This window comes from Psammomys obesus, unplaced genomic scaffold, assembly GCF_907164565.1.
Source record: "Psammomys obesus unplaced genomic scaffold, mPsaObe1.curated_primary_1811, whole genome shotgun sequence".
NCBI classification, from domain to species: Eukaryota; Metazoa; Chordata; class Mammalia; order Rodentia; family Muridae; genus Psammomys; species Psammomys obesus.
Genome location: NW_026596073.1, coordinates 767,312 through 792,136, shown reverse-complemented (window position 1 = coordinate 792,136; position 24,825 = coordinate 767,312). Strand labels below are relative to the sequence as shown.

Here is a 24,825-nt window from a genome sequence, read left to right as displayed (position 1 = left end):
ACAATTTATTCACTTTGTATCCTAGCTGTGGCCCCTTCCCTCATCTCCTCCCTATTCCACTCTCCCAGCCTCTTCCTCTCCTATACTTTCCACTAGTCCACTGATAGAGGAAGTCCTCCTCTGTCTGATCCTAGCTTATCAGGTCCCATCAGGTCTGCCTGGATCCTCTTCCTTGGTGGGGTGGCTGCTAGGTTGCCCCACTAGGGCAAAGTGATCAAGGAGGAGGCAACCGAGTTCATGTCAGAGACTGTCTCTTCTCCTCTTACTAGGGAACCAACATGGAGACTGGGTTGTTTATGGGCTACGTCTGAGAAGATTATCTATTCTTATTGATTTTACTAATATCTAATATTGGCCAGTGAGATAAATCATAGCAATATGACTTCAGTTCATTTACTTATTCATAATATATATTATATTATGCAAGAATCATGAAGGAATACTAGGGAGAGCCTTATTTATTAATATTTCTCTTATCATAAATAAAAAAATTAAATGTAAAAAATTAATAATTTGTCAGGTATGACATAATTTTAAAATGACAGATCTAGAACTCAAAATCGAGTCTTCTAAGTTCAGGGTAGTATTTAGTTTTATTTTATCATGTTTTGAGTTTGTGTCTTATTTTTCATTAAATTTCAGTATTTCCTTTAAAATGTTTAAAAGATTTCTAATTTTTTCCAAATTATTATATCTAAAGTAAAATTGTTGTTATGTCACTGCCCAATTTGATGTTTTCTGTAACATGTAAGGAATAATTAAACTTGTTTTATTTAGAAATACTTTTATAAGCATCCAGGTTAAATTTACTACTTTCTAAAATGTATGTTTAATTTCACTATTAAATGTGATCAAACTAACAACACACAAGAAAACAAGAACAGCATTATCACATGCAAAGATAAAACAAAAATGACTGCTACTATCAGCACAGCATCTCTTAGACTTTCATAATGGAAGATGAAGCTAAACAGAAGAGTGCTGGAAAATATGTGAAATTAACTTCCTGTGTGTTCTATCCCAGCAATGAACAACCTGAGCCTCCCTCTTAATTGCTTCCCTGAGATACTGGAAATGAACAAAAGAACGGAAGAAGAAAATATCAATTTTTAAATTCTCTTTTTTTTGTTGCTGTTGAATTTGAATACATATTGTTAGAAGACAGACACAATAAGCTTTTATTTGGGAAAGATGTGTTGTACTGACATATATAATTATCAGCATCAAAGGAAAAAATCTATAAGTTGTAATAACTTGGGCAATTTAGAGCTTCTACATTGATCTACCTAATATCATCACAAAGAAAACCTAGAAGTATAACAAAAAGTTACAGATCTTTCAAATATTGGTTTAACAAAGCTGAGACTTTTGACTGGCCAAAACAACAACAACAACAACAAAAAACCAACACAACATCAACAACAAAAAGATATATTCAATCACTATTCAAGTCTTCAGTAAAGTGATCAAATAATAACTTTCAATTTTCTAACAAAAAGACCCAATTCCAACAGGAAAAATGCATTCCTGGTATGTTTGCAAAGAGGCAAAAATTGTAGCCTCCCAGGTTTACATAGTCTTCAAGCAGTTAAGGGTCAGTGCTTCACAGTGCTATTGGCTATTGCGACATGCAAACACTAAAGTCATTAAACAAACACTGTACCTTGTCACATTTCCACATACGAAGCTGCTCCAAGAGTATTTCACTTCCTGATAGAATAGTGAGAGTTTGCAAGGAATTTGCCAATATGATCATTAATGACGCAAAAGCTAATCACCTGGATGAGGTTTATATAAACATGAAGATTTGAAAGCCATTATGAAAATAGTCGTTTTGTTAAGCAGTGATAGACATACAGAAGTCAACCCGTTTTATATCACAGAAATGAGAAATAATTAGAATTAATGAACCAAAGTGAACTTTGCAAAGGGTCGACCAGAAAAAGATTTTTTTTTTCTGTTTTTGGTTTTTTGTTTGTTGCTTGTTTCCCTATTTGTTTTTGTTTTCTTTTGTTTGTTTGCTTTATGTAATTAATAAACCAGTCACAGAGTGTTGCAATGGGTTTTCTAGTTTGGAATCATCCCTCACATGTATGAAAATTTTAATTTGGATGAAAATATACTCAATCATCTCTTAAACACTATAAAAAATATTCTGAGTTTGGGGTGAGAACTGCCTCATGGAAATTCCTGAGTATCTCTTTTTTTTAAATTTCTTTTTAAAAATTTTTTTTTATACATTACAGTTTATTTACTTTGTATCCCTTCTGTAGCCCCCCTCCTCATCCCCTCCCAGTCCCACCTTCCATCCCTCATCAACTTCCATGCCCCTCCCCAAGTCCACAGGTAGGGGAGGTTCTCCTCCCCTACCCTTTGACCCTAGTCTATCAGGTCCTATCAGTACTGGCTACATTGTTTTCCTCTGTGGCCTAGTAAGGCTGCTCCTGCATCAGGGCCAGGTGATCAAAGAGCAGGCCACTGAGTTCATGTCAGAGATACTTCCTGTTCCTTTTACTATGGAATCTATTTGGATACTGAGCTGCCATGGGCTACATTTGTTCAGGGGTTATAGGGGTTCTAGGTTATCTCCATGCATAATCCTTGGTTGGAGTATCAGTCTCAAAAAAGACCCCTAGGCCCAGAATTTTTTAATCTGTTGCTCTCATTGTGGAGCTCCTGTCCCTCCAGGTCTTCCTATCTCTCCCTTCTTTCATAAGATTCCCTGTACTCTGCCCAAAGTTTGCCTATGAATCTCAGCATCTCCTTCTATACCTTGCTGGGTAAGGTCTTTCAATTGCCTTCTGAGGTAGACTCCTGTCCTGTTGCCTGTTTTCTCCCTCTTTCAATGTCCATCCCCTTTGTCTATCTGCATGAGGATTGATCATCTTACCCAGGGTCCTCCTTCTTGCTAACTTCTTTAGGTTTACAGAATTTTATGTCTAATATCTACTTATAAGTGAGTATATAGCATGTGTGTCTTTCTGTTTCTGGGATACCTCACACAGGAATTATCTTTTCTAGTTCTCACCATTTGCCTGCAATATTCATGATTTCTTTGTTTTCAATTGCTGAGTAGTACTTCATTGTGTAAATGTACCACAAATTCTGTATCCTTTCCTCAGTTGAGTGACATCTGGGTTGTTTCCAGCCTCTGGCTATAACAAATAAAGCTGCTACAAACATGGTTGAGCAAATGTCCTTGTGTACTTGAGCATCTTTTGGACATATGCCTAGGAGTGTTATAGCTGGATCTTGAGTAAGCATTATTCCTAATTGTCTGAGAAAGTACCAGATTGATTTCCATTTTTCCTATAATTTTCTGGGTGATTTTGAACTATATAAGTTTCATTTAAATTACTTAAATTTCAGTTGTTTGTGGATGTCAGTTAATAAGACCATAAACTTACAGACTATTGGAAAAAAAAGTTTCCTACTACCTTTAACCCAGATGATAAAAATTATTGAAGACATGCTACATTCATATTTTTGTCTTTCCCCTTTTAATTATCAAATGGTTTCATAGACATGAATAAAGAAATGAGATGGGAACTTTCCAGGCTGTTTTGATTAAAATACTTTAGAGAATCATTTTTGGTTTGCTGTTAGAAAATTTATGCTAATTCCATGAGTCTACTGTAATGTACTAACATTTCCTTGCTTAGCATAACTGAGTCATTGGCAGACTATCTTATTCATAGCCCCCTGTTGTTCCCACCTCCCTTAGGAAACATGGCTGTTCTCCTTAAGCAGAATGCTTCTTAAAAAAAATAGCTGTGTCCCATGCCCCTCTCCAAGTCCACTGACAGGGAGGTCCTCCTCCCATTCCACCTGACCCTAGCCTATCAGGTCTCATCAGGACTGGCTGCATTGTCTTCTTCTCTGGCCTGGTAAGGCTGCTCCCACATCAGAGCCAGGTGATCAAAGAGCAGGCCAATCAGTTCATGTCAGAGACAGTCCCTGTCCCCATTACTAGTGAAACCACTTGGAGACTGAGCTGCCATCGGCTATATTTGTGCAGGGGTTCTAGGTTATCTCCATGCATGGTCGTTGGTTGGAGTATCAGTCTCAGAAAAGACCCCTGGGCCCAGATTTCTTGGTTCTGTTGTTCTCCTTGTGGAGCTCCTGTCCTCTCCAGGTCTTTCTATTTTCCCCTTCTTTCATAAGATTCCCTGCACTCTGCCCAAAGTTTGGTTATGAGTCTCAGCATCTGCTTTGATACCCTGCTGGGTAGAGTCTTTCAGAGCTCCTCTGTGGTAGGCTCTTGTCACATTCCCTGTTTTCTCCTTCTTCTGATGTCCATCCCCTTTGCCTTTCTGAGTGAGTATTGATCATCTTACCCAGGATGCTCCTTCATGATTGGATTCTTTAAGTGTACAGATTTTAGTATATATTTATCCTATGTTACATGTCTAATATCCACTTATAAGTGAGTATATAGCATGTGTGTCTTTCTGCTTCTGGGATATCTCACTCAGGATGAGCTTTTCTAGATTCCACCATTTGCCTGCAAATCTCATGATTTCCTTGTTTTTAATTGCTGAGTAGTATTCCATTGTGTAAATGTACCACAATTTCTGTATCCATTTATCAGTTGAGGGGCATCTGGGTTGTTTCCAGGTTATGGCTATTATGAACAAAGGTGCTATGAACATGGCTGAACAAATGTCCTTGTTGTGTATTTTAGCATTTTTTTGGATATATTTCTAGGAATGGTATAGCTGGGTCTTGAGGTAGCACTAGTACTAATTGTCCGAGAAAGCGCCAGATTGACTTCCAAAGTGGTTGTACAAGTTTACATTCCCACCAGCAATTGAGGAGGGTTTCCTTTTCTCCACCTCCTCTCCAGCATGAATTGTAGCTTGAGTTTTTGGTCTTGGCCATTCTAATGGGTGTAAGGTAAAATCTCAGGGTCGTTTTGATTTACATTTCCCTGATGAATAAGGACATTGAACATTTCTTTAAGTGTTTCTCTGCATCAGACAGAGGGCTAATATCCAGAATATATAAAGAACTCAAGAAATTAAAAAGCAACAAACAAGTAATCCAATTAAAAAATGGGGTAGAGCTAAACAGAATTCTCTGTAGACATGGTAATTTTTTTTTAATTTTAATTTTTATATTATTTACATTTTTTTTTACTTTGTATCCCAGGTGTAATTTCCTCCCCTATTCCCTATCAATCCCACCCTCCCTCATCTTATAAGTGGATATTAGACATAAAACATAGGATAAACATGCTAAAATCTGTACATCTAAAGAAGCTAAGCAAGAAAGAGGACCCTGGGTATGATTATCAATCCTCACTCAGAAAGGCAAAGGGGATGGACATCAGAAGAGGAAGAAAACAGGGAATAGGACAGGTGTCTACCACAGAGGGCCTCTGAAAGACTCCACCCAGCAGGGTATCAAAGCAGATACTGAGACTCATAACCAAATTTTGAGCAGAGTGCAGGGAATTTTAGGAAAGAAGGGGAAGTTAGTATGACCTGGAGAGGACAAGAGCTCTACAAGGAGAGCAACAGAATCAAGAAATCTGGGCACAGGAGTCTTTTCTGAGACTGATACTCCAACCAACGACCATGCATGGAGATAACTTAGAACTTCCATACAGATATAGCCGATGGCAGCTCAGTCTCCAAGTGGTTTCACTAGTAAGGGGAACATGTCTCTGACATGAACTGATTGGCCTGCTCTTTGATCACCTGGCCCTGATGAGGGAGCAGCCTTACCATGCCAGAGAGGAAAACAATGCAGCCAGTCCTGATGAGACCTGATAGGCTAGGGTCCGGCGGAATGGGAAGAGGACCTCCCCTATCAATGGACTTGGAGGAAGGCATGGAAGGAGATGAGGGAGGGGGGTGGGATTGAGAGGAAACGAGGGAGGGGGCTACAGCTGGGATACAAAATGAATAAACTGTAATTAGTATAGAAAATTAAAATGAAAAAAAAAATCGCTGTGTCTTATTCTTCAAACAAAATTCCCATGACCATCAGTGAAAAGTTGTCTTTTGCTTGTGTCTGTCACAAAGCCATGGTTCTTTTTTTGTGTGTGTGTATTTTGTTTTACAATTTATTCATTTTATATTCCAATTATAGCCCCTTCCCTCATCTCCTGTCCTACCTTCCCTCCCTATTTCTTCCTATCCCTTTCCAATAGACCCCCGAAAGGGGGAGTCCTCCAGGCAGTTCTGATGAAACTTGATAAACCATGATTCTATTACATTGTCTTTGCTACCAGCAATACCCTCTCCTTTGTCCTCCCTCCCCATTGGTCATAAGTATTTTCTTTCAAATCTGAAAAGCATATTTCTCAATGCTTCAACTTTCATCTTGATCCCTCTTGTAACGAAAATTTTTTTTAAAAAAGACAAAAAGATTTTTTTTCTAATCTCCACTTTGTAAATTTCTTATCCATAAATTCTTTTCTCAGCTGTTCTGTTTTTCTTATCATTACTTGAAGCTGATTTTGCAAGCATATATAGGGATTGTCTGGTGGCAAACATGTAACCATAATCGCTCAGTAGACAGTCCTTCCTGCTATTTGACTTGTAGACAATATGGTTCAATGCTCCCGTGTCACTTACTCCTACCTCTCTCCCATCTCTTGTCTCTGCTTGACTTCTTGATTTTTATATTTCTCTGCTTCCTTCCAGGCTCTCACTTATGTTTCTAAGGTGTGTTACTACCTATGTTTGTATCCATTCACCTTTTCCACTTGTTTCTTTTTAAATTTACTTTACATCCAGAGTGTGTCCCCTTCCCTCCTTTCCTCCCAGTCCCACCCTTCCTCACTTCCTCTTCCCTCCTCCTCCTCCCCTAATCCTCAAAAAGCAGGAGACCTACTCCAAGACTATCAAATCTCTTCAGGACTGCCTGCAGACCTCTTGTCTGTGGCCCAGCATGGGTGCCCTGCCCACCTTTTCCACATTTAAAAAATGTATTTCTAAGAATTCTTTAGAGTAATGTGCTTTAATCTAGCTCACAGGATTGATTATATCAAATAATGCATGTGAAGCAACTGCTCTAATCAATAGGCCTAACAGTTTCTCATTTAAATGAATTTGAGTTTCCCCATTACTATCACCATTCTTACCTAGTATGCTTCTGAATGTTTAGGGAAGTTAATTTGTATATGCAGATTCTTTGTTTTCTTCTTAGGAAAAATACAAGTCAAATAAGACTATAAGGTTTGCAAAGCTATATATATAAATTTTTTTTCTTAAAAAATTTACTTGAAAGACGGTAAATTAAGTTACTTGAATGAGCATGTTGAAATACATGTTAAAAACACGGTTCAGCCTGCAGCAGAACAGGCTAAGTATTTTTACGGTTAATACAGTCATGTGGAAAAGCTTTTAAAAATAAACATGCTTGCTTCTGTAATCACTGAAAATTAACCTGTCAAAGGAAGTTTTACAGGTACTTCTGAATAATCCATTTTGTTTAACTCTATTAAATAATTAAATAAGTATATGGTTTTCTGGTAATGGAAAACACATCTTTGTGATTCAGTCTATTTTTCTTTTGTCTTATAACTACACATTTTGTGTGGTTTTCTGATTTTAAGCTACAACAAAAACTACTATTTAAGAAGCAAAGATGTTTTTGTATTTATTATATCTACATTACCTAGAGTCACTTTTTAAGAACAACAACCTAGAAAACATATTGTGTTAACAATACAGTCTCCCTTATAGAACTATTCAGAGAGATTTTTAAATTCAGCAAATTTTCATTATGTGTATTTATTATATTTGTCTTTTCCAGTTTTGTTTCACCCAAACAACAGGTTTAATAATGCAGATGTTCTGTTTAGTTTGTTGTATTCCGTCATTGGCCTGTGAAATCATAACAATCGTTAATTGTTATAAATTGGAAAATCATAACAATTCTTTTAAATTAAAACTGTAACACATTGCCAAGTTTATCACATGTATTTTTTTTTAACTTTTCAGTAAGTTTACAGAATTAAACAACTGTTCATTTCTTTCCTACATGAGGACACAGTTTGGCTTATCATTATCAACAAGACAAAGTCCTGGCTCTAGAAATCCCCAAGTCAAGTAGTACTTTTTCTGTAGTCTGAATCCCATTCAATGGACTTTAAAAATTTAAACTAAGGATCAAGAACTGGTTGTCAGCAAGGACATAAGGGGGCTTCTTTGGGGAGGAGAGCTTAAATGAGGAAATGTGAGTTCAATGGGTTGCTGGAGTTGTGGAAGGATTTCAGGAGAGACATTAACATAAATGAATACACTTTGGAATGCCTTCAATGGCAATGTGTGTGTGCATCATCTATCTATGTATCTGTGTATGTATATACATATACACACATACATGACAAAAAATTATAATTTTTGTTCAAATTTAACCTTGCACAAGAGCAGGTAAAGAACTTACTTCAGGTCTTCAGTTTGATTTCACGTATCAATGTGTCTGTTTTTGTTCTAGTTCCATGCCATTTTATTTACTATACCCTGTTGTACATTTTGCAAGTGGGGATGGTGATGTTCCCAAAGTTCATTTATTGTTCAAGATTGTTTTATATAGCCATCTTTTTATTTATTTGTTTGTTTGTTTCCTTATAAAGCTGAACATTGTCCATTAAATATCTGTGAAGACTTGCGTTAGAATTTTGATGGGGACTGCATTGAATCTGTCGATGTTTTTTGGTCAGAAGACCATTTTTACTATATAAGTCCTACCAGTCCATAAGCATAGGAGACATTTATAGCTACTGTTATATTTTTCAATGTCTTTCTTCGATGGATTAAAGTTTTTTTTTTTATCATAAAGTTTTTTACTTGCTTGGTTACAGTAACCCCAGTGTATCTCATATTTTTCGAGATATTGTGAAAGGAATTATTTTCTTTTTCAGTCTATTTGTCATTTGTATATAGGAAGGCTTCTGATTTTAGTGACTTAATTTCTTATCCACCCACATTGCTGAAAGTATTTACCAGTTTTCTTTATGGAATATCCAGAGTTGCTTATATATATATACTATCATATCATCTGAAAATGAAGAGACTTTGACTTCATCCTTTCCAATTTGTATCCTTTTGATCTCCTTTATTTGTCATGTTGATCTAATGAATATTTCAAGTTAAATATTTAAAAGATTTGTAAAGAGTGGATAACCTTGCTTGTTACTGATTTTAGTGGAATTTCAATTTCTTTGAGTTTCTCTTCATTTATGTTGATGTTGTCAATGGGTTTCCTGTAAACAATCTTTATTATGTTGAGTTATGTCCTTTTTATCCTTAATATCCCCAGGAACTTTATCATGGAGGAGTTTGTAAAGGGTTTTTTTTTTTGTTTGTTTGGTTGTTTTTTTTTTTTTTTTTTTTTTTGGTGGCGTCTAACAAGAGATAATTAGGTTCTTTTTCTTTTCTTTCAGCTTATTTCCTTATAATAGATTATATTTACTAATATGAACCATCCTGTTTCCCTAGGATGAAAATTAATTGATTATGGTAGATGATCTTTTTGAAGTGTACTTAGATTTGATTTGCAAGTATTGTATTGAGATTAATTTGCATCTATGTTCATAAAAAAGACTGGTTTATGTTAAGAAATTTTAATTCAGCAACATGGCTGCTCTGATCATATCCAAAACCTAGGTCTGTGTGATCTGGCTGGAATGTAGACACATCCTTAGTATATACTTTTAATCCCAAACAATGAAGGCTAAAGTTGCTTTGTACAAGAAAGCACCTATGTTAGAAAGTGATGTCTAATTGAGAGGCAGAAAAAGTAACAAATCAGAGAAAGATTTGACAGAATAGGGTATGGCCAATTCTCACAAGAACAAAGAGGAAAGAGGCAACTTAAGAGAGAGAAGCATGGGGAGGTGAGAGGCAGTTTTACATGACTGTTTTGCAGAGACAGGTTTCAGAGAAATATAAGCTAGAAACAGAAGACAGACAAGCCAGAGGATGAGAAGGGGTCAGAAGATTAGAACAGTTTGACTCCAAACAGAGCAATTCAGTCAAAAGCTGAGAGAAGTCACTGTTGGTATAATGTTCTTGTGGAATGTATAAAATTTATCCTTGTTCATTCAAACTCTGATTTCTCTAACCCACTATCTAGTTTCAATTGACATTGCATTGTGATGCATATTCTAAGCATCATCTGTCTCAAGTTTGAGTAAACATGCCACCATTTGTTCTCTGTATTATCAATAAAACGATCAAATACAATGCTGAGCAATGGAGAGAATAGGGTGGGATATCCTGATCTGGAGTGGAGGAGAAGGAATTGAGAGAGAGGACTGGAAGCAGCAGAGATCGGCAGGATAGGACTTGGAACTAGGAGGAGAAATGAATTGGACCTAAGATATGACTAAAGGCAAGTATAATGTATGAAATTCTGAGTGAGAGGAAGCTATGCAGTCTTGGAGGTTTAGGATGGAGTAACTATTGCCCAGCATTGTGTTCTAGGGTAATTAACTAAATCCTAGTGTTTGTGTGATAATTTGGGTATACAGCTGGTTTAGGAATTACCACCCATTAATTAAAAGATAAATCAATCATAAATGTTAATATTCAACAACAAGTCATTTTGCATCAGTCAGCTTGGAGAAGAGTTTGAGCCAGAACTGCTGAGTTGAACCAGCCAGCCATAGTTCAGAAAGAACTAGAAAGGGAGAGCTTATTCAGCAGTAAGTATCAGAGGCTGAAAATATTCTAGATATAGATTAGCTTTTACAGAGACTAGAAGCTTCTAGAAGTAGGCCTACGCTAACAGAGGAAGGCTGTAAAGACTCCAAGGCAGCAATTACTTCAGGCAAATAAAAGATACTCTCACAGGTTTATAAATATCTTTTTTTGTTAGGTTTGGATATAAGAATAATTGTGGCTTCATACAACAAATTGGGCAATATTCCTTCTTTTTCTACTTTGTGGATAGTTTGAGGACTATTGGCATTAATGCTTCTTTAAATTCTGGTAGAATTCTGCACTAAAACCATTCTGCCCCAAGGCTATTTTTGGCTATGAGATTTGAAAGACTGCTTCTGTTTCATTAGGTGTTACTGATGTGTGTAAATTGATTGTATATATTGATTAAACTTTGGTGAATGATATATATCAAGAAATTTCTGGTTTTTCCAATTTGGTAGAGTATAGGTTTTTACAGTTTCTTATGATTATCAGGATTTTCTTGGTGTCTCTTGCTGTGTTTTCTTTTTCATTTCTAATTTTGTTAATTTGATCTTTTTGTTAACTTGAATAAGGGTTTATTAATCTTATTGATTTTCATAAAGAACCAAATCAACATACCAGTGAATAGCAGATTTTTGATGAGGAAGCCAGAAACACACACAGCAAAAAAGATAGCATTTTCAACAAATGGTCTAGAAGGTACAGTTCGGAAAGGGAATTAAAATAGTCAGTTACATATGAAAGATGTTGGCTGGAATGTAAGGACCAAATGTAAAAGAGAAGGAAAGACAAGGATGAAGGAGGGGGATATCAGGAGAGACTTAAAATTAAAGGCCATTTAAACATATTATGGAAACATAATTCAGTGGAAGCTGCCCAAACTATGTACATATACAAAAGCGATGTAAATGATATCACCAAATAATGAAGGAGAGTCTTTACTGGCCAACTTTTGTCACCAAGTGAAGTTTCAAGTACCAGGATTTAGTGACACCTAATTGAGTTTGTTGATAAAAAGGGCCTGCAGAAACACCCTACCAAGGCTGGCTCTTTCCAAGATTGTAAATTACTCTCCATAAACTGACAGCAAGTCCCCATTACCAGATGCAACAGCTACACAATTAATTGAACAGAAATTATTCGAGCCTTCCCTTCTATGTTTTAGCATCTTTGGTACAGGAAGGCACTCTGCACACTACCAAAAAAATGTAAACAGCAATTCAGATGTACCTTTGCTGTACAATGGTATACTGTCTGCAAGATATGGGCAATTTTGGCACAAAGCTTATGGGAGTAACCAACCTATATGTGATTTGACCTAGGATGAGATGGAACACATGCCCAACACTGTCTCAGTGACCAAGAACCATTGACCAGATTGCCCTGACTCCCTGTGGAGGAAGGGGATCATCAACTCACCCACAAAAACTTCTACCCAGAATCTACCCTGCCTACAAGATGTGCAGGGATAAAAATAAAGCAGAGATTGAAGGAATGTGCAACCAATTGCTAGACCAACCTGAGACCTATTCCACGGGAAGGAACCAACCCCTGATATTATTGATGACACTCTACTGTGTTTGCAGAGGAGAGCCCAGCATGGCTGCCCTCCTAGAGACTCTACCCACCCAAGGATTGAAATAGAAACAGACTGATAGCCAAACAAACAAAGCACAGAGGGCAAGGCAGCCTTATAGAAGAGTGGCAGGAAGGATAGAAAGACCCAGAGGAGACAGGAGTTCCACAAGAACACCAACAGTTCCAACTAACCTGGGCCCAGAGGGTTTTTCAGAAGCTGCAGTGCCAAGGACTATGCATGAACTAGACCTAGATTTTCTAGACATATATACCCAATGAGCAGCTTACCCTCAATTTTGGTCCCCTAGAAAGTAGATAGGGGCTATCTCTGATATGGTTTCTCTTACATGCTTTTCAATCATTTCCCCCCTGGAGGGGCTTCCTTGGTGGGACACTGTGAAAGAGAAACTACAGAAACCTCAAGACTTCATGTGACTGGATGCACTAGGGTAGACTTGTGGGAAGCTGAAAACATCGCTTTTTTGAGGGACAGGGCAGGTGGGACAGAAGGAGGACAGAGGGATGGAGAAGAGGGTTGGGAGGAGATGAAGGAGGGGTCTAAGATTGAGATGTAAAGAGAAGAAAGAGAGAGAGAGAGAGAAAGAAAGAAAGAAAGAAAGAAAGAAAGAAAGAAAGAAAAACAATAGCAATAAAATGACTCCTAATGACATTCTGCTTTACTCATAGATCAGTGCTTTCCTTAGCCATCATCAGAGAAGCTTCCTCCTGTAGCAGATGGGAACAAATAAAGTCCCACAGCTAGACATTAGGAAGTATTATTCAGAGAGTGAAAGACCTTTGAACACTAAATGGGATATCTCTATCAGATCCCTCCTATCACGGTTCAGGGAACACTGCAAAAGAGGAATAAGAAAGAGCATAAAAGTCAGAGAGAATGGAGGACACCAAGAAGTGAAGGCATTCTCCTCTTCATGCATGGTTCTTGGCTGGTGCATCAGTCTCTGCAGGGCCCCCATGGACACAGATATGTTCTCTCTGTTGGTCTTATGGAGTTCCTGTCTGCTCTGGGTCCTTCTATTTCCAGTCTTTCCTAAGACTCCCCGTGCTTTGGCTGTGAGTCTTAACATCTGCTTCGATTACCTGCTGTGTAGAGTCTTTCAGTTCAATGTTTTTATGCTATTTTTATGTGAGTGAAAGAGTGGGTCTCTGATTTCTGTACTTTCTCTTAGCTTCTATTTCTTCTGTTTGTTTGTCTTGTCCAACGTTGACATTGTTGGTTTATGTTATTATACTTTAATTATAATTTATTTTGGTAGTATTCCTTAGAAGCCTTTGGTTTTTTGTTGTTGTTGTTTATTTTCTTCTAATTGGAGACAGAAATGGAGTATATCTAGAAGTAGGGGAGATTGGGAGAGACTGGGAGGAGTAGAGGGAGGGAAAACTGTAATCAGGATATATGATGTGATTTTAAAAATTCCATTTTCAGTAGGAAGGAAAAATAAAAAGAAGAATGAAAAACCAAACTTACTGTAATTTCTCATGTGAGAGCTAATGAAGATCTGATCTACATGCACTTCAATATAGATAGAGTTAATAAGAACAAATGGATGTGGAGAAATTATAGACATAGTCCCACAGGTAGATTGCAATTCCCAGAATTCAGAATGAAGAGAGTTTGAAGATAGTCACTCTTTAAAGAAGGGCAGAAGAGTGATACAGCAAAGGAAATACTGTTTTGGGACCCATCCCAAAGTAATTACAGTAAAAAACTGTCAGGATTATTGTGCTGAAAAAGATGCATTTAGCAAAGAAGGACCCTGGTGATTTATATAAAAGTCAGTAGCATTTATTATCAAGTGTTCAATACAATAATCTAGCCATCATGAAAATAACATCTGAATATAAGACAAATATATTTTTTCATTTATTAGAATACTAACAGGTCATAAACAACCCAAAACCTCTAAGTGATAAGGTACATATACTCACAAAGAGTGAAAACAACCAATAACTTCACTACACATAAAATATTTTCCTTTTCTTAAGCTAACATATTATTATAATTTTTATTTACAAAAATACTGGCATTATTAAATAAAACCTTATACTTTTTACAAAAATATTTTAGAAAATTTACCAGATTGGCACTTATAATAATTTCATATTATTTTAACAAATATACTTATTTTATTATGTTAACAGCCATGTAGACTCTAAAGGACTAGCATATAAAATAAATGAAGATACCAGAATAGGTGTTGTCCTTGGGAAAGTTAAGGGGTACAGGTGCTGTCTCTGATATGAACTCAGTGGCTGGCTCTTTGATCACCTCCTCCTGGCAGGGAGGGGTGCAGCCTTGCTAAGCCACAGAGGAAGATGATGCAGCCAGTCCTGATGAGACCTGACAGGTTAGGGTCAGAGAGAAGGGGAGGAAGACCTGTCCTATCAGAGGACTAGGGAAAGGACATAGGGAGAGAAGAGGGAGGGTGGGTGGGACCGGGAGGAGAGGAGGGAGGGGGCTGCAGCGAGGATACAAAGTGAATAAATTGTAATAAATATATAAATAAAATTAAATTTAAAAAAAGAAAATAAGATACAAGCTAGGCACACCAGGCGCTGGGCCTCCCAAGCTTGGAGAGCACAGTGGAGAGCCCCCAGGACTTCCCAGAAGACATCTGGACTGGCATCCCAGTCTCCAGCTGCAGCAGGACTTCCTAATCTGACAGCAGCAGCAGTACTGAGCTGGCAGAGCACATCCGTCCTCCAGCATAAGACCAACCAGGGCCAAACCAGAGAGCAGAGAGTCTAGATACACCGATCCTTGCCGATGTGACCTGCTTGAGAGTGAATACGCCTGTGAGTGTCTGCAGAGCCCCAGATCCACGTGTCTTCTAAAACAGAAGCCAGGCATTGGACCCCTCCCACCCACATACGCACTGTGGGAAACAGAGGGGCACTTGGGACATTGAGGCCCCTGCACTGCTGCACCATTCTCCCAGGGTCCCGGGTCTGTTGGCCACCATACTGGCCCCGCAGGGTCTCTCAGCCACTGACTGCACGGCCCGCCCAAAGCCTCAGTGACAGATAATACGCTATATACCCAACAAAGCCAAGCAGACCCGCCATACAAGCTAAGCACACGAGGCGCTGGGCCTCCCAGGCTTGGAGAGCACAGTGGAGGGCCCCCAGGACTTTCTAGAAGACATCTGTACCGGCATCCCTGTCTCCAGCTGCAGCAGGACTTCCTAACCTGGCAGCAGCAGCAGCAGCAGCAGCACTGAGCTGGCGGAGCACATCAGTCCTCCTGCATAAGAACAAGCAGGGCCAAACCAGAGAGCAGAGAGCTAGGACACCCCGATCCCTGCCGAAGTGACCTGCTTGAGAGTGAGTGCGCCCTTGAGTATCTGCAGATCCTCAGATCCTGGGTCCTTCTAAAACAGAAGCCAGGCATCGGACCCCTCCCACACATATACCCAATTTGGGAAACAGCGGGTCACTTGGGACATTGAAGCCCCTGCTCTGTGGATCCAATTGAGGAGTTAAGGCAGTTAATGCCATAAATTGCGCCGCAACCATCACTGGCACCAGATACATAGACAGTGCAGAGACCCTCCCACACACTCAAGGGTTCAACATTACCTATCACTTTGTCCCTCGAGACACACCTCTACGCACATTTACACACACACACAAACATACATACACGCATGCGCCTGCATTTTCCCCTTTTACGCCTGGGTATTTTTCTCCCACAGGTTCAGCTAGTCCACCAATGCACACACTGGGGCCACGGGACCTCTCTCAGCTTACTGAAGAACTCTCCAAATGCCAGAGAGAGACAGTACCAGTCTGAACTGCAGAATCCAAAAACAAACAGGGAAGGTATCAGATAAGCTAATGGCCAGGAATAGGCGAAAGAACACATCCAACATAATTCAGGACATCATGACTTCATCAGCCACCCCCAAAATTGATGGATGCTCCAATTCATCAGAAGCACAGGAAAATGACCTTAAAGCTATGCTTACCCAATTATTTGAGGCTCATAAAGAGGAAACAAACAACTCTCTCAGAGCAATAACCATGCAAATTCAGAGAGTTAAAGAGGAAATGAACAAATCTATCAAATATTTGGCCAGTCAATTGTAGGTAAAGAAAGAGGAAATGGACAAAATTCTTAAAGAAACACAGGCAAACATAGCCAAACAAATAGAGGCACAAGTAGAGATAAAATTAGTGGCATACAAAAAGGAAATGAACAACAAAATAGAGACCATCGTAGAGAGACAGGAATCCACATTCAAACAGATGAAGGAAATGGTGCAAGGCATGAAAACAGAATCAATAAAGAAAGCACAAAATGAGAAAACTCTTGAGCTGGAGAACTTGGAGAAAAGATCAGAAACCACAAAAGTAAGCATCACCAACAGAATACAAGAGATGGAAGAGAGAATCTCTGGAGCTGAAGACACACTTGCAGAAATTGATACTTCTCTCAAAGAAAAAGTAAAATCAGAAAAGTTCCAATCACAAAATATCCAAGAAATCAAGGATGCTATGAAAAGACAAAATCTAAGAATAATAGGAATTGATGAAAAAGAAGACTCCAGGCTCCAAGGTCCAGAAAATATTTTCAAGAAAATCATAGAAGAAAATTTTCCCAACTTAAAGAAAGAGATGTCCATAAATATACAAGAGGCCTACAGAACACCAAATAGACTAGACCAGAAAAGAAACACATCACGTCACATCATAGTCAAAACACTAAATCTACAGAACAAAGAAAAGATATTAAAAGCAGCAAGGGAAAAAGGCCAAGTAACATATGAAGGTAGACCTATCAGAATCACACCAGACTTCTCATCAGAAACTATGAAAGCCAGAAGGGCCTGGGCAAGCATCATGGAGACTCTAAGAGATCACAAATGTCAACCCAGACTACTATACCCTGCAAAGCTTTCAATCAACATAGATGGAGAAAACAAAATATTCCATGACAAAACTAAATTTACGCAATATCTATACAGCAAACCAACCCTACAGAATATACTAGAAGGAAAACTCTAATCCAATGAAAACAACTTCACCCAAGAAAACAGAGCATACAGATAATATCCCAACAAAAATGAAAAGAAAACAAATAATGAAACACAGTAAGACCACAGACTCCAATATAAAAGGAACTAACATTCATTGTTCACTATTATCTATCAACATCAATGGGCTTAACTCTCCAATAAAAAGACACAGACTAAAAGAATGGATGAGGAAACAGGATCTAACATTGTGTTGCATCCAAGAAATGCACCTCTGCAACAAAGATAAACACTACCTCAGAGTAAAGGGCTGGAAAAAATGTCTTTCAAGCAAACAGATCCAGAAAACAAGCTGGGGTAGCTATCCTAATACCTCATAAAATAGACTTTCAACCAAAATTAATCGAAAAAGATGAGGAGGGACGCTACATTCTCATTAAAGGAAAAATCCACCAAGAGGACATCACAATTCTGAACATCTATGCCCCAAATAGAAGAGCGCCTACATTCATAAACGAAACATTACTAAAACTTAAATCACATATCGATCCCAAAACCTTGATAGTGGGAGACTTCAACACCCCACTTTCACCAAGGGACAGATCATCTAGACAGAAGCCTAATAAGGAAATAAAGTCACTTACAGAGGTCCTAAATCGAATGGACCTAATAGATCTCTTTATTAGAGATCTTTAGAACTTTCCACCCAAACTCAAAAGAGTATACCTTCTTTTCAGCACCTCATGGAACCTTCTCCAAAATAGACCATATAGTTGGTCACAAAGCAAGCCTCAACAGATACAAAAAGATTGAAATAATCCCCTGTATTCTATCTGACCACCATGGAATAAAGCTGGACATCAACAACAATGGAATTAGAAAAAAGCCTACAAGCACATGGAAACTGAATAACTTGCTGCTCAATGATAGCTAGGTTAAGGAAGAAATAAAGAAAGAAATTAAAGACTTCCTAGAATTCAATGAAAATGAAGATACAACATACCCTAATTTATGGGACACAATGAAAGCAGTGCTCAGAGGAAAATTCATAGCACTCAGTGCCTTCAAGAAGAAATTTGTGACATCTCATACAAGTAACTTAATGGCCCAACTGAAAACCCCAGAGAAAAAAGAAGCAAATACACCCAAGAGGAGCAGACAACTGAAATCAATCAATTAGAAACAAATAAAACTATTCAAAGAATCAATGAAACCAAGAGCTGGATCTTTGAGAAAATCAACAAGATAGACAAAACTTTAGCTAAACTAACTAAAAGGCAGAGAGAAACTATCCAATCAGCAAAATCATAAATGAAAAGGGGGACATAACTACAGACAGATACCGAGGAAATACAAACAATCATTAAGACGTACTACAAAAGCCTATATGCCACAAAATTCAAAAATCTAAAAGAAATGGACAATTTTCTTAATAGGTTCCATTTACCAAAATTAAGTCAAGATCAGGTAGAAAGATTGAATAGTCCTATATCCCCCAAGGAAATAGAAGCCATCATCAACAATGTTCCTTCCAAAAAAAGGCCTTGGCCAGATGGATTCAGTGCAGAATTCTAACAGACCTTCAAGGAAGTGCTAACTCCAGTTCTCTCCAAACTATTCCACAAAATAGAAACATTACCAAACTCATTCTATGAAGCCACAGTCACCTTGATACCTAAACCACACAAAAACCCAACAAAAAAAAGAACTTCAGACCTATCTCTCTTATAAACATTGATGCAAAAATACTCAATAAAATACTTGCAAACTGAATCCAAGAACACATCAAAGATATCATCCACCATGACCAAGTAAGCTTCATCCCAGGCATGCAAGGGTGGTTCAACACATGGAAATCCATCAATGCAATCCATCACATAAACAAAATAAAGGAAAAAAAAACACATGATCATCTCTTTAGATGCTGAAAAAACATTTGACAAAGTCCAACACCCATTCATGTTTAAAGTCTTGGAGAGATCAGGGATACAAGGCACAAACCGAAACATAGTAAAGGCAATATACAACAAGCCTATAGCCAACATCAAACTCAATGGAGAGAAACTTAAATTGATCCTACTGAAATCAGGGACAAGACAAGGCTGCCCACTCTCTCCATATCTCTTCAATATAGTACTTGAAGTCTTAGCTAGAGCAATATGACAACTAAAGGAGATCAAGGGGATACAAATCGGAAAGGAAGAGGTCAAAGTGTCACTATTCACAGATGATATGATAATATACATGCACGACCCCAAAAATTCAACCAGAGAGCTTCTCCAGCTGATAAACACCTTCAGCAAAGTGGCAGGATACAAAATCAACTCAAAAAAATCAGAAGCCCTCCTGTATACCAAAGACAAAAGGGCCAAGAAAGAAATAAGGGAAACAACACCCTTCACAATAGCCACTAATAACATACAGTACCTTGGGCTGACACTAACCAAGCAAGTGAAAGACCTGTTTGAGAAAAACTTCAAGTCTCTGAAGAAAGAAATTGAAGAAGATATCAGAAGATGGAAAGATCTCCCATGCTCATGGATTAGTAGGATTAAAATTTTGAAAATAGCCATCCTGCCAAAAGCAATCTATAGATTCAATGCAATTCCCATCAAAATACCAACTCTATTCTTTACAGACCTTGAAAAAAAGATTCTCAGCTTCATATAGAGAAACAAAAAACCCAGAATCTCCAAAACAATCCTGTACAACAACAGATCATCTGGAGGTGTCTCCATCCCAATCTCAAGCTGTACTACAGAGCAATAGTGATAAAACCTGCATGGTATTGGCATAGAAACAGAAAGGAAGATCAATGGAACTGAATAGAAGACCCAGAAATAAACCCACACACCTATGAATACTTGACTTTTGACAAAGCAGCCAAAACCATTCAGTGGAAAAAAGGCAGCATCTTCAACAAATGGTGCTGGTCCAACTGCATGTCTATATGCAGAAAAATGAAAATAGATCCATATTTATCACCCTGTACAAAACTAAAGTCCAAGTGGATCAAAGTCCTCAACATAAAACCAGATACTCTAAATCGGTTAGAAGAAAAAGTGGGGAACAGCCTAGAACTTATTGGCACAGGAGACAACTTCCTGAACAGAACACCAACAGCACAGGCTCTAAGAGCAACAATCAATAAATGGGACCTCATGAAACTGAAAAGCTTCTGTAAAGCAAAGGACACTGTTGTCCAAACAAAACGACACCCTACAGATTGGGAAAGGATCTTCACCAACCCTTTATCTGACAGAGGGCTAATATCCAGTATATATAAAGAACTAAAGAAGATAAAAAGCAACAAACCAAGTAATCCCATTAAAAAATAGGGAACAGAGCTAAACAGAATTCTCGATAGAGGAATAACAAATGGCAGAGAAACACTTAAAGAAATGTTCAACATCATTAGCCATTAGGGAAATGCAAATCAAAACAACCCTGAGATTTCACCTTACACCCATTAGAATGGCCAAGATGAAAAACTCAAGTGACAACACATGTTGGAGAGGTTGTGGAGAAAGGGGAACCCTCCTCCATTGCTGGTGGGAATGTAAACTGGTACAACCACTTTGGAAGTCCATCTAACACTTTCTCAGAAAATTAGGAATAGTGCTTCCTCAAGACCCAGTTATACCACTGCTAGGTATATGACCAAAATTTGCTCAAGTATACAACAAGGACATTTGTTCAACCATGTTTGTAGCATCTTTATTTGTAATAGCCAGAACCTGGAAACAACCCAGATGTCCATCAATGGAGGAATGGATACAGAAATTGTGGTATTTTTACACAATAGAATACTAATCAGCAATCAAAAAGGAGGAAATCATGAAATTTGCAGGCAAATTGTAAGATCTAGGAAAGAGCATTCTGAGTGAAGTATCCCAGAAGGAGAAAGACAAACATGGTACATACTCGCTAATATAGACCTACAAGATATGATAAACATAATGAAGTTTATACACCTAAAGAAGATAAACAAGAAAGCAGACACGGGGTAAGATGATCAATCCTCACTTAGAAAGACAAATGAGATGTGCGTTGAAGGTATGACAGGAGTCTACCACAGAAGGCATCTGAAAGACTCTACTTAGCAGTGTTTCAAAGCAGATACTAAGACTCATAACTAAACCTTTGGCAGAAGTGGAGTTAGTATGAAGTGGAAAAGATAGTTGCTCCACAATGACCAAATATATCTGGGCACAGGGATCTTTTCTGAGACTGACACTCCACCACGGACCATGTATGGATATAACCTAGAACCTTTGCTCGGATGAAGCCCATGGTATCTCAGTAACCAATTGGTTTCCCATAGTAAGAGGAACAGGGACTATTTCTGACAGGAACTCAATGGCAGGCTCTTTGACCTCCCCATCCCCAAGGGAGTAACAGTCCTGCTGTACCACGGAGGAGGACTTTGCAGCCAGTCCTGAAGATACCTGATAAAACAGGGTCAGATGAAAGGGGAGGAGGTCCCCCCATCAGTGGACTTGGAAAGGGAAAAGGGAGGAGATGAGGGAGGGAGTGTGAGATTGGGAAGGAATAAGGGTGCGGGATACAGCTGGGATACAGAGTTAATAAAATGTGACTAATAATAAAAAAATTAAATTAAATTAAAAAATAATGGGTCCTGCTAGAAATGGTTACAATCCTCTCTGGGTAAGAACTGATTAGCCAATCCGAAGTTGAGTTTCAGTTTTGCCTTTGCTCAAAACTAGACCTCAAGGAGGAGAATATTATATAAAGCGTAAAGAAATGCAAATCATCTTTAAAATATTTTAAGACATAAATGTCAAATTCATGTATAGAATTAGAAGACACGCTAAAAAAGTGAGAGATAGCAAGTAAGTAACAGAATGGAAACACTGTAGATTTAATTATATAAGATATAGAGAACAAACTATCAGCTTGTATATACTTATAAATACATTTATGTATGTGTATGTCAAGATATGTCTCGTAATCTAAACGTCTACTTCCTGAGTGTTCCTTTCTAAATTCATTTCTAAATCCCTTGTTTACCTGAACAGTTACTATCACTATCAGAAACTCAGGAACCCAAGTGACGTCCTAACAGTACTCCACCTCTCCAGGGTTGCTGCATGTGGTCAGGAAATGATTCCTTTGTAGGTAATCTGAACTGTGTAAGTACAGAGAGAGTGACTTGGCAGGTAGCATAAGTACATTTATTTGTTCGTGTCTGCCTTTGATTTTGTGTGTGACTAGCTTCCTAAACTGGTGCTGCCATGACCCTGCCACAATGATGGGGTTAATCTGGAATTATGAACTGAAATAAACCTTCTCTCCCTTACACTGCTTTTATGTGGGAATTATGTCCCAGCCACAGAAAAGAAACTTAGATGCCTTGCCTTACTTTTGTATGGCAACCCTACTAGCCATTGTGCCATTTCTCTACCTCAGGGGTTCTCAACCTTCCTCTCTACCACAGCTCCTCCTCTATGTTGTGGTGACCCTTCAGTCAGAAAATTATTTTTGTTGCTACTTCATTACTGTAGTTTTGCTGCTGTTGTGAACAATAATGTAATCACCTTGTATGCAGTATATCTGATACACAACCCCTGTGAGAGGGTCATTTAACCCCCAAAGGGGATGTGACCTACCGGGTGAGAACAGCTGTTCTAGCTAAAGTCCAATACTTTCGACTATTCTAGTCATCACTCCTAGAGCCCACAACAGCCTAAAAACTACTTTGTAAAAACTAAGCTACTTTAAGGAAGCAATACAAAGTAGTTTGTAGTAGATGGAATTTGCTACCTTTTACAAAGGTAAGGAAATATCCTGTGTTACTGTAAAAAAAATCATCAAATAAATGTTTGTTACTATATTTTGACAAAATATTTTGGTAGAAATTCTTACTAATACTTAGTATTAACATTAGCCTCTCATATGTTAAATTATCAAAAATACATGAAGATACACTTCTTTATTTTATTTTTATATTCGCTACCAGTAAAACAAATATCACTAGAATACATTTCTGGACAGGGTGTGCACTTGTAAGTGAACATAAAATTAGATGTAAATGAGACTATTTATTTTCTAATAAAGACCCGTGTTTTTATTGCATGTATATGTTTTGGTTATTCAAGTTCTAATAAAACAAGAATAAACCCTAAAGCTTGTAAAAAAAAATCTTTACATCTCCTTTTTTTTTTCAATTGAAAATATTTTTTTCATACAGTATATTCTGATTGTCCCTTCCCTAACTTTTTCCAGATACTCTCAACCTCTCCAACTACTGAAATTTTCATTCTTTCTTGCTCTTTCTCATAAACAAAACATAATCAGGAATCGAGAAAAAAAGAAATAAAGTAAAAACAAACTTTAACGGGATAAAAGAAACAAATGTACAGAGAAGCAAAGAAGCAAGGAAAACGTAAGAAATACATAAAGACTAGGAGACACAAATAGCAAAACCTTTGACTATAAACTACAATATATAAGCAAAAGGCCTGTAGGATGAGAAAAGAAAGGGGAGCCCAGACAAAGCATCATGAGACAAAAGCCCTCCCCAAATACCACTTAATTCATTTGTGCTGGCTGTGTACTGCTGGACATGGCTCTTGACCTTAGGAGTGTTTGTATGCTCAGTGAGACTTCAGTGAAGAAAATTCTTTTGTCATTCGAAAGCAGTTATCAGTTAGAAATAGCTCCCGGGAGAACACCAGGGAAACGAGGTCTTTTAAACACAGCATGACAGAAGCACGTATGGACTCACAGAAGCTGTGGCAATATACACTAGGCCTGAACATGCCTGGGCCCAATGGGGTATCAGCTCTTTGAATCTTAAAGCGGTGACTTTAAGTGATTTCTTTGATCTTCACAAAGATGCTAATTCAGTGGTGCCACTAGGTGTGGGCATATTGCTTTGGGAAGAGAGCAACAGGAAGAGTTTGAGGGGAAATGATACATGTGTTCATCAGTGGTTATTTATTTCATTTCTAGCATTTTCCAAGCTTTAGAGGTAGTTGACACAATTCCAGTTTCAGGGCTGGGCTCTACTCCTTTCAAGGACAGGTTTTCTAAATACCCACCTCACTAGCCCTTGGTGGCTTCTCTTTGGTTTGAAGAGTCAGAAGTCAGAAAAGAGGTCCCTGGCAACTCATTTAAATGGGAATCATTCAGCAGCACAGACAGGACATAATTGAGTTTGTGACAGGTTTAATGAAAGCAACGTGTAACAGAAGGGCCAGCAATGTTAGTAATAGTGGGCCTCCAATGAGGAAGGGGCGGTGTGTTACCTCCTGATTAGCTGCAGCTAGTTCCTCTTCCAGTGCAGAGACTCTTTCTAAAGAAACCCTCAGTCGTTCCCTTACCTAGAAGAAAAATCAAAATATGTGCAGTAACGTACATCCCAAACACAGGAAACCGGTGCTGAAGCTATCATTAACATCAGAGACAAATGGTCAAATTCTTCAAGCATTTGTAGCCCTAAGATCTCAGAATGATTCTAAACCTGGTATGACCAACATAAAAAAACAAACAAAAACAAAACAAAAACAAACAAACAAAAAAAGGCATCATTGTTTCAAAGGATGTCCTTGTAGCAAATCCTT

The 24,825-nt window shown here is 38.1% G+C and overlaps 1 protein-coding gene across 7 annotated transcripts in view; it reads right to left on the bottom strand.

Moving 5' to 3' along the window:
• The window catches only part of Ppfia2 (PTPRF interacting protein alpha 2), a 504,690-nt gene that overhangs the window by 147,667 nt on the left and 332,198 nt on the right, over positions 1 to 24,825 (bottom strand). For all 7 annotated transcript variants that reach the window (XM_055625946.1, XM_055625947.1, XM_055625948.1 and 4 more), the window contains one exon: positions 24,511 to 24,585. In XM_055625946.1, coding sequence (XP_055481921.1) covers positions 24,511 to 24,585 — 75 coding nt within the window. The remainder of the gene's footprint in view (positions 1 to 24,510; positions 24,586 to 24,825) is intronic.